This window comes from Chelonoidis abingdonii, chromosome 2 (genome assembly GCF_003597395.2).
Source record: "Chelonoidis abingdonii isolate Lonesome George chromosome 2, CheloAbing_2.0, whole genome shotgun sequence".
In the NCBI taxonomy this organism is placed as follows: Eukaryota; Metazoa; Chordata; order Testudines; family Testudinidae; genus Chelonoidis; species Chelonoidis abingdonii.
In genome coordinates this window covers 9,325,059-9,335,912 of record NC_133770.1, presented here as the reverse complement: position 1 = coordinate 9,335,912, position 10,854 = coordinate 9,325,059, and the positions used below count along the sequence as shown (strand labels likewise).

Here is a 10,854-nt window from a genome sequence, read left to right as displayed (position 1 = left end):
ATGAAGAAAAGTGATGATCCCAAACTGCACATGGAGATTTATATAAAAAGCACAAGGAGCTGCTTTATTGACCACCTACAACAATCCTTCTTGTGCACCTTCTTGCTCTTTAAGGTAGTAACGATATCATCCATTGCAGGAGAAATGGCAGGAAGTGAACTCCGTCTTGACAGGTAACAAGCCTTCCAGTTCATCTTTAACTTCCTGTTCTGGTAGTTAGAGGATGCTTAATTTAACATCTTGACATTGATCCAGAATGGGCTAAGACCACATTGACTATAGTGGGCATATGAGCAGACCCCTTCTTTGAAGACAAGCGTTATCTGCCAATCTAACATACTACTATCACTGAAAAATAAAAGACCTTTGTCTATGCTAACTCCACCTAACCTACAGGCCAATCACACAGAAGCACCAATATTAAATCATTGACATAGCTAACTTTTAATGAGTAATTCCACAGATTCCTTTTACAGCAAGCCTGAGGAGTTTTAATGAATATTTTTCATATACATTTCACTTCACAGTAATGGCTACAGCAAGGCAATGACAAAATGCCCTTTGGACAAGAGTTATTTCAAACAAATATTAAACAGGGCTAGTTCATCATCTTGGGCCCCTTCCAGACCCATTCAATTAGGGCCCTTCTCATTCATCCCCCTCACTTCTCTTCCACACACCTCGCTTCTGAGTTCACATTGATTTATTTAAAAAAAAAAACAAAACACACCACACAGCTTCTATAAATTAGTTTAGGGTTAGAGGGGGGTGAGGAAGAGGAGGCTCAGAGTAGGCCAGCGGGGGGAAGGGAGGTGCAAAGATGGGAAAAGTAGCCAAAAGGGCCCCAAATACTTGGGTGTAGGGTGACCAGATGTCCCGATTTTTGGGTCTTTTTCTTGTATAGGCTCCTATTACCATCACCCCGTCCTGATTTTTCACATCTGCTGTCTGGTCACTTTACTTGGATGCACATTTGAGCACCCAGGAAGTCAGGCGGCTAGAGAAACCCCCAGTAAGAGCCAGCAGCAGGGACTAACCAGAAGGCCTTATTTGTGGGCTACATGAAGCTGTTGGAGGACAGGGGCAGTAGTGAAGAAAGAAAGAAACCGCCTAGTTCAGGGCAAAAGAGTTAGAGTTAGACAGCTGGGAAGAACAGGACATGGAGTGTGGGTGGCAATCAGGCCTCAAATCCATAGGGCACTGTACAGCACTTTCTTATAGAAGGCAGGATTGTTACTCCCTCCAGCATATCTATGGCACTGTCCCCCATCCTTCAGAGGGAGCCCTCTATGGGGCTGAGAATGATGTAGGCAGGGAATGAGTGGACATCTCACCTTGGGGAGGGGACATGTCCCTTCATTGGCTTTGAAGAGATTATGTGGGAACAGTCATATAGCCTCGGGTTTTGGCTTTTTTTTTTTTTTTTTTTTAAAGAATCTCAAGGCACATGGTCCTAATATTTTATTTATGTGTTCTTAGTACCTTTATTTAGGCTTGTCTACACACGAAGTTGTACTCTTTTACCTATTAACTATCCTAGTAAATTTAAAGTGTTAGCATGGAGACACTTAAGCCTGGTCTACACTAGAAAGTTTTACTGGCAAAATTTTCCTTTTGGCAGCATAGTTTTGCATATGTCTACACTCAGGCCTCATCAACACTACAAAGTTAGGCCAGCTCAACTACGTCACTCAGCACTGTGAAAAATTTTATGTCCTGTGCAACATAGTTAAGCCAACTTAGGCCCCAGTGTGTTTACTACAGCCATAGAACAACCCCTTTTGTCACTGTAGCAAGTGCCTACAACTACAGTGGCACAGCTGTAGCATTTCTAGCATATACGTACACTTATTTGTGATTTCTGCCAGCCAAAATCTCAACATTTGCCGACAAAGTTAAACCAGTTATACTGCTGTAAAGTCGTTCATATCAATATAGTTTATTCCCATGAAGGATGGGGAAGGCATCTATTTACAAGTATAATTGTGTGCAGACTAGGGGTTGTACTGGCGTAGCTATTTCAGTAAAATATCACACCCTGACATGAAATAGTTAAACTGACACAAAACCAGTGCATCGATCAGGCTTTTATTACTAGTATCCTGGCCATGGCAGGGCAGCTCTGGGTATACTACTGATCATTGTGCTCCCTCTGCTGACCTTGCAGCAGTAGAGTGCATACTGATATTACAGTATCTGCATACATTGCTCGCCCATGTGGTCAAGTATTAAAAGCAAAATCCTTATTTCAAATGCAGAGTACAATCCATTCCTCTTCCTTCAGAGAGAGTTAACAGTAATGACAAAAAAAAGTTCTCAGTCAGCCAGCAATTTAGGAGCAGTGCAGAGAGCCTGACGCAAAGAACGTTCACAGTTAACATTTTAGCCAGTGTAGCAAAAACACATGCTATTGAAAGAAATGGGCAGCACACACCTTTTAAAAAGCTTTACAATACCACAGAAATAATCCTGACAAACATTTGACACATACTGTGATAAAATTCCTATTCCCACCTCCCCTTTTGAGCATTTCAATATATGCAGCACTATATTCAGAACAAGTTTTGATCCATCCAATGGAGGGCAGACTTAAATACTCAGCAGGGCCCAGATCCAGCACCACCCAAATAAACACAGGGCACTCTCACATAGAGTAGGGGCTGGATTCCTTAATGGCCCCACTGGACTGCTTAATAGTTCTCACCCATGCCAAGCCTCCTCCCTCTGCCCCAAGAGACTCTTCAAGCTGTATGTGATCATCCACTGTGTCGTGAGAGGAAACCAAAAACTCTCAGCAAAGCTCCCAGACACACAGCTGGGGAGCAGTGTCTCTGTGACAGGCTCCTCTGTGGTTCCTTGGAAGTCCGTCTCTGCATAGCTGTGGGACCTTGGCTTTGAGTAAGCTAACCAGCTAGTGGAAATCAGTATAGAGATCTGCTCTCTACCTTGCGAATTCCCATGGGACTGATACAACCAGCAATAATTGGCCTGTCTTCACTCTCTTTGAGAGAGGGAAGTACGGTACAGGTCGCAGAGGGAGAGCGTGGGCCACAAGAATGCTGTGGCTGGGTCAAGGATCTTCAGGGATGGAGCCCAGTTGCCCAGTACATGCCAAGTCTCCTTAATCTCCCTCCCCATACACCTCTTCCTTAAGGGGAAGCAAGCAGCAGGAACTCCACATGGTGAACTTTACAGACTTTGCTGAATATTTCTCTGCTCTCCTATGTGCTTCTCTACTTAGCCCTTGTTTTGTCAGTGACTCGCTTATGCATCAGGTTCCTTTTGCCTTTTGGCCCAGCTCCCAAGGACCCTTCTGTATCACACCCTGCTCAAGTGCTGCAAGTAAAAGATAAAGACAAAAGGAAACTATGATGGACGGGAGTAAGAGATTGAATGAACTTCCCAGCCTATCAGACAAAGTTTGTTAAGTAAGGCAGATATGCCGCAGAGGATTGCTCATTTATTTGTTAGCAGTTTTTGGCCACCAATTAGGTATAGCTGCAGTAAGGTTCACACTAGTGTCACCTGGTAAATTGATATGAAGTGGCTCATTTATGTTAGCTAATCGCAGCAAAGCTATGCCAAGTTCATCTCCACCAGCCCGGTACTTGCCAGCTGACTTTCCCGATTCAGTTAAGATCGCAGCACCCTCGGGAATGCTTCCCAATGGCAAAGGGGCTGAAAGCTGCACTGGCAATAGGCGTTTACGGATGACACCCGTGTGGTGGGTCCTAGCTGTTAACTCCTGTCCGATATAACAGCCTTTGGTAAAACTGATTCCATTCATGTAGGCCAGGTTGGATTCCAGTGGTAAGGCTACTCCTGGAGGGATGTCTTTTACGCCTTCAGCTATTCCTGGGGGGAAAATAAAAGTAACTGGTAAGTTTTGTCAGGCTCTCACAAGACATAGCACTTTTAGCATCTATCTTGTTCTCTGCAAACTGTAATTAAAAAAAAAAAGAAATAGTTTGAAGTTAATGGTTTTTCAATGTGTTGGTTGGAGACCCAAGTTGAAACCACTAGTCATAACTGAGCAGGGCTAGCAAAGGCTGATTTAAAAGGTGAACCAAAAAGCTGTATTAGAGCCTGATCAACTGACATTTTGAGCATTCACGAGCACACTATTGAAAGGGAGGGCAGTCAAAACCAGGCAGGACTGGACCCAAATGAACCTATATACATTTAATACAAAGGGCCATATCCTTTAGGGTCAACAAAGAGTTATTTTCGGTCATAAGCTATGTAACAAACATAGGATGGTCAAATGAAAATAACTCTTCAGCAATCAGCCCAATTATATTTGTTATCTTAAAAGTCAGGGCATACAGAGAAATAAAAAACATCCACTTAACGTTTCCGTAAAGCTGTTGTTAACTATTTTCTCCTTTTGACTATAATTTCTGATGAAGGATTATTGAAGGAAATACTCGGTGTGGATCCGTTAAAAACTATGCACCCATCTGCATTATGACCATAAATTCATTGTACTATAGGAGCTCAGACTCTAATATATTAAATACTTAAGGTAAAAATATAGTTTAACTGAAGTACTTCCTATTATTACCCAATAGGAGACTGATTTTCAGTGGGAGCTTCAGGTACTCAATATCTACGAAAATTAGGCCGTAAGTCCTGTTCTTTATTTTTTAAACCTAGAACTGTGGTTTAACTAAGATAGGCTCTGATCCTGTCCTGCAATCTGCTCTGGAAGGGCAGACCCTACAAAGTTTAAGGCCAAAAGCGGGGGATTAGATCATCTAGTCTGACCTCCTGTATATCACAGGCTATTAAATTTCACCCAGTTACCCCTGTATTGCTTCCAATAACTTATGTTTGGCTAATGTGCATCTTCCAGAGAGGCATCCAGTCTTGATATGAAAACAGCAAGAGCTGGAGAATCCAGCACTTTCCTTGGTAGTTTGTTCCAGTGGTTAACCACCCTCCCTCACTATTAAGTTTGTGCCTTATCTTCAGTTTGAATTTGTCTGGCTCCAGCTTCCAGCCATTAGTTCACATTATGCCTTTCTCCACTAGGTTACAGAGCCCATTGGTACCTGGCATTTCCTCCCCGTAAAGGTGCTTATACACTAATCCTGTCACCTCTCCATCGTCTTTTCGATAAACTAAACAGACTGAGGTCTAAGTCTCTTGCTAGAAGAGATTTTTCTCCACTCTCAAATCATGTTTGTAGCTCTTTTACACAGCCTCCCTCGTTTTTCAAAATCTTTTTAAATATGTGGAAAACAGTATTCCCGAGCTGGTCTCACCAATGCCAGATACAGAGGCAAAATCACCTCCCCATTCCTGCTCACTCACTAGTCTCCCTTATATCCAAGGATTACATTAGCCCTTTTGCTAGTGTCATACTGGGAGCTTATATTTTACTTGCTTGTGTACTATGACCCCTAGAGTCATTGCTTTCCAAGATACAGTCCCCCGTTTTGGAAGTATGGCCTACATTCCCTGCTTCTCGATGTCTGGCTTTGCATTTGGCTGTTTTAAAATGCATTTTGTTTGAATGTGCCAAGCTTACCAAGTGCTCCAGATCCAGTCTGTATGACTGCCCTGTCCTCATTATTATTTATCTCTGTCAATCCTTGTGTCGGCCACAGCGATTTTATATTTACTTCGAGATCATTGATAAAGTGTTGAATAACATTGGACCGAGCACGAATTCCACTAGGACCAAACCTATTTAGTGCTGATTTCCCCGTGACAAATACTTAGAAATCTGTCCGTTTGCCAGGTCTTAAGCCATTTAAATTATTGCTTTGCTGACATTCTATACTGCTCACTTTTCTAAATCAGAATAGCACGCATTACTAAGTCAATTACCTTACAAAAATCAACCACACTTGTAATCTCATCAAAGAATGATATCAGGTTTGTTTGACGAGACCTATTTTTCATAAAACCACATTGACTGGCATTAATTATATTCCTATCCTTTCATTCTTTATCAGTTGAATCCCATTTCAGATTTTCCATTCATTTGCCTAGGATTTCTCAGGCTAACCAGCCTATAGTTACTCAGATCATCTTGCTTGCCTTTTTCGAATACTGGCACAACATCAGCACTCTCCCAGTCTTCTGAAATTTCTCTGGCATTCGAAGATTAATTAAAAATTAACATCAGTGGGCAGAGAGCTCCTCACCCAACTATTTTAGGACCCTTGAGTTCAAGTTATCCAGGCCCGTTAATACCTAGTGGATGATGTTTAACATCCTCCTTAGTTACTAATAGAATGGAAAGTACTTCATCAGACATATATGATGCAAGTACATCATTCTGCTTCTTTTCAAATATGGAGAAAAATATCTATTGAACATTTCTGCCTTTTCTGCATCATTATTAATAATTTTACCATCTCCATCGAGTTATGAGCCTATACCATTTCTTGGATTTCTTTTGTTCCTAATGTATTTGATTTTAAGTAAAATCTCCTGCCAGCCACAGATTCTTCCCTGATGACTTTAACTCTCCTTATTATCTGCACTTCATATTAATAAATATAAATTAGAAGTTATCTATTCCTCCTTTTTCCTTTGGTTATATGTTGCTTTTTTATTTATAATTACTGTCTTTGCTCTGCCACTGAACCAGGATAGGCTTTTATCCAAAGTCCTCTCTCTTGATTGTGGAATTGTGGCTTTTTGGCCATCTAATAAACTCTTCTTAAAGAACTCCCAATCTTCATTCATATTTTTCTGTCTAAATTTTCCCTCCCCATCAACTTCATTTGTAATTTTCCTCAGCTTTGAGAAATTAGACCCTTTGAAGCACCAAGAATATATACCACTTTTCTTCCTTTGCCCACATTAAATGCAACTTCCTGTCCAGTGATTCATTTCATCTGATGTCTGGCTGGAGTCCCACGGAAGTTAACAGGGCTCTGCATGGGCATAATGGTGAACCCACCCACATGAGATTGCAGTATCTTAGTTACCAACTCAAAGCAAATACATGGCTTTGATCGTAAATTTCTTTATGAATCCAGTCATACATTTTTACTAAACAGGCCAAGTTCTCTTCCCTCCCCCCCCCCCCCCCCCGCAACAGGCAAACAAGCAAGCAAGCACAGTTAATATTCCAAAAATAATCAAAATGACTCAAACAACAAAAATGTCTGACCATATGGAAACCAGTAATCCTATAGGCATGCCCACATCCATACATTTATTTAAAAACCCCAGCAGCTGGATACTGTAGTCAAAATATAGTTATAGTTACTAAATCAAATTTAGTCCAAAAGTATTAAAACAAGAGCCGTATTTATTACCAAGTCAGCAAACACATTCAGACATCCAATACCTAGCATTTAACTTCTAGTGTCTTGCATTAGTTCTTGAGTATGGAGTTCTCACAGTAACATACATCTCCCTCATTTTCCTAATTCACTAGTGTATAAAACTTAAATCAGCTTTACCTTGTTTGTACCTGTGCCTATGATAATCGCTAATATTTCCTATATGACTTCCAGGGACAATTTCTAGTGGATTTTCCTCTTTGTTTGTAATCAATCTCCAACCCATGACTTCTACTCTGGGATCAGGAGTTAAAACCAAAGTTTTGTCTGCACATTTATCAAGGGTACTGAAAACATCTCCAGACTGTTCCTCTGGGATAACTGCCCACAAAGAGAGATCGAGGCAGGGGGCTATGTTTACTTTCCTCCGGATCTTGTACAATTTCAAATGCTTTTGAACAGAATCCAGCACTGAGTAGTCACACTCCAGCAGGATATTTGGTTCCTCTTCTTGACTTTCATGAAGCCTGAAAAAGTAACACATAACAACATGAAAAGAAACAGAAGTAGTAGTTTCACCAGAGCCTTTTACCTTAATCCTGAGCCAAGTCCAATGATATGCAGAATTTACTGAGTGCTACTAGTGCTGATATGGGCAGTGCTCAAGCTTTTGGACAACTATGAAATGTTTGCACCATACTTTTTTCTGTTAAAACAAACAAAACAAAGAAATCAAACAAAATTGTAAAATTATATAGGAATGGAAATCTACACTTAGATTCCCCAAGTCCCACTAAACCTATCCAAGTTATTCTATTATTAGAAGGTCAACTCCTGCCTTCATTCTCAGTGATGCCAGTTGTGAGCACCCAATTGTCCACTGCTCTGACAAATGTGTTTTCACCCATGCCTGACCCCGTTCAATGAGCAGGAAAAGACTCCCAGTCCCAGTAAGCAATCATCTTACCCTCCTTCAGAGGCAGATTTACCATGAAACAAACAGTGCAGTGGCACGGGGTCCCCAATGACAGGGGGCCTCCAAAATGCAGGACAAATCTCACCTGGCAACCTGCCCCTGAGTTCCGGCCAGTAGTGCAGCAGGGCTCAGGAAGGCAGGCTGCCTGTATTCCGTGGCCAGTGGCCCCACGCCGCTCCCAGCAGCATTTGGCTGCTGGGACATCTGTGTGTGCCCCTGGTGGGGGGGAAAGGCGGCTCCACGTGCTGCTCCTGTCCCAGGCAGCACATGGAGACTTGCTGCCCCCTTCTCCCCAAGGGGCACGCAGAGACGTGCCAGCAGCAGTGCAACAAGGCTATGACAGCTCCCCACCTATGCTGCCGCCCTCCCTCCATGCCATGCCACTTCTGGAAGTGGCCGGCATGTCCCTGTGGCCCCTGGGGCGAGAGGGAGAGGAGATGTCTCTGCGCATTGCTCCCGCCCTGAGCGCCGACTCCGCAGCTCCCATTGGCTGGGAACTGCGGCCAGTGGGAGCTGTGGGGGTGGTGCCTGCGGGCAGTGGTGTGCAGAGATCCCTTGATCCCCCCTGCCTAGCAGCCGCTGCCATAGGGGTGTGCCAGTCGCTTTGGGAGCCGCACTGCCCAAGATAAATGCCGCCCCCCTGATCCCTCCCACACATGAACCCCCTTCCCCAGACCAGAGCCTGCACCCAGCACCTAAACTCGACCCCCCCACATCCTACTGCACCGCAACCCCAGTCAAGGCACCTCACTTTATTTTCATTTACTACCTATTACTTATAATATAGGAGGAGGATGAAAAAAAAAGAATGAAAAACGGGGGGTAGGGAGATAAGAGAGAACATTCTTTTTCTTGTCTGGGTCCCCAGGAGGGTGGCCCCAAAAGTGAACCTGCGCACAGGGCCCCACTAACTCTAAATCTACCACTGCTCTCCTTGAAGTCCCTCCTCAAAACTTATGTCTTCCATAATGCATAGATTAAACTGTAATCTGAAAACACGTAGGAAGATGAAGCCTGTGATCACTACTTCTGAATAGCTAAGAATTGCACAAATTCTATTATGTTAGTTATCCTGGTTCCCCTACCCTGGCCTTCTTGTTCACATCATCCACTTGTTATGGGCAGCAACTGTGTATTTTTGTACAGTGCCTAGCACAATGGGGGCTGACCTCTCTATGCCTTTTATGCACTACCACAATATAAATGTCAATTAATAGTAACTGAGCTGAGAATATCCAAGGCCCCATTTGTCACTGCTTACAATTATGTAAAGGAACTGTGAAATGTTGCCATTCTACTTTAGTAGCAGTTTAAACCAAGTTTGCACAGATGTAAATGACTGCATAAGGCAGTGGAAAAATCAAAGCCAGTATGTTCATATATCATCATAGCACATTCTTAGAGTTGGTGCTTCAGTACTACAGTGAGGGATACATTAGAAATGGGCACCTTATTATTACTTATTTACATTGTGATAATGCCTGCAGACTCCAATCAGCAATCAAGAGTCCGTTGTGCTGGCACTATTTACAGATTTAAAAAAAAGACATTTAACTATGATCAACTGCATGAAACATCTTGGGGGATTATTGTCTGTGAAATGGGAAATACACAAAAATTCTTAAATAGTAAGGACGGGAATTACCTCTGAAGAACAGAAGTGAAGGGAGAACAAAACAATATAAATTAATTTAAGTGGAGAAGGATGAAATCTTTCAGCCACTTTTTTTTTTTTTTTTTTTTTTTTTATGAACAAGAAAAGCTAAACTAATGCACATTGTAGGATTGATATGGCCCTGATCCTGCAAAGACTTACACATGCGCTTGACTTTACATACTGTAAGTGGTCCCATGGATTTCAGCATCACTGATGTATAAAGTTGACTGTGGACAAAGGGAAGATCAGGCCCTGTAACATAAGTTATGCCTGGTTGACATTAAAAGGCCCCCACCATTTTTCAACAGGATTTTTTCCCCAACAGTTATTCATAATAAACCACCATTGTAAACATGAAACAAAGGAATCTCTCCCTCCATGGCATACTAGTTTACTATTGTAAGGTTGCTTTAATTTGCAATGGGCTCATGACTTAAGTTACCTTTTTAAAAAATTCACACCAAATAATTTAAGAAGGCCCCAAATGAGCAAGATTCCTAGATTCTAGTACTGGAAGGGACCTCAAGAGGTCATCAAGTCCAGTCACCTATCCTCATGGCAGGACCAAATGCTGTCTAGACCATCCCTGATAGACATTTATCTAATCTACTCTTAAATATTTCCAGAGATGGAGATTCCGCAACCTCCCTAAGCAATTTAGTCCAGTGTTTAACCACCCTGACAATTAGGAACTTTTTCCTAATGTCCAACCTAAACTCCCTTGCTGCAAGCCCATTGCTTCTTGTTCTATCCTTAGAGGCTAAGATGAACAAGTTTTCTTTCTCCTCCTTATGACACCCTTTTAGATATCTGAAAACTGCTATCATGTTCCCTCTTCTCTTTTCCATACTAAACAAACCCAATTCTACACCATCATATGCCAGCAATGCCCCTCTGCTATGTACATCGGCCAAACTGGACAGTCTCTACGGAAAAGGATAAATGGACACAAATCAGATATTAGGAATGGCAAT

General features: G+C 42.3%; 1 protein-coding gene across 1 annotated transcript in view; it reads right to left on the bottom strand.

The window, feature by feature from the left end:
* Positions 1-420: 420 nt before the first annotated feature.
* Positions 421-10,854, bottom strand: part of IBA57 (iron-sulfur cluster assembly factor IBA57) — a 12,020-nt gene continuing 1,586 nt past the window's right edge. The window contains exons 2-3 of the mRNA XM_032803525.2: positions 7,428-7,774; positions 421-3,855 (exon numbers count right to left, since the gene is read on the bottom strand). Of these exons, the coding sequence (XP_032659416.1) occupies positions 3,461-3,855; positions 7,428-7,774 (742 nt within the window). The 3' untranslated portion in view covers positions 421-3,460. The remainder of the gene's footprint in view (positions 3,856-7,427; positions 7,775-10,854) is intronic.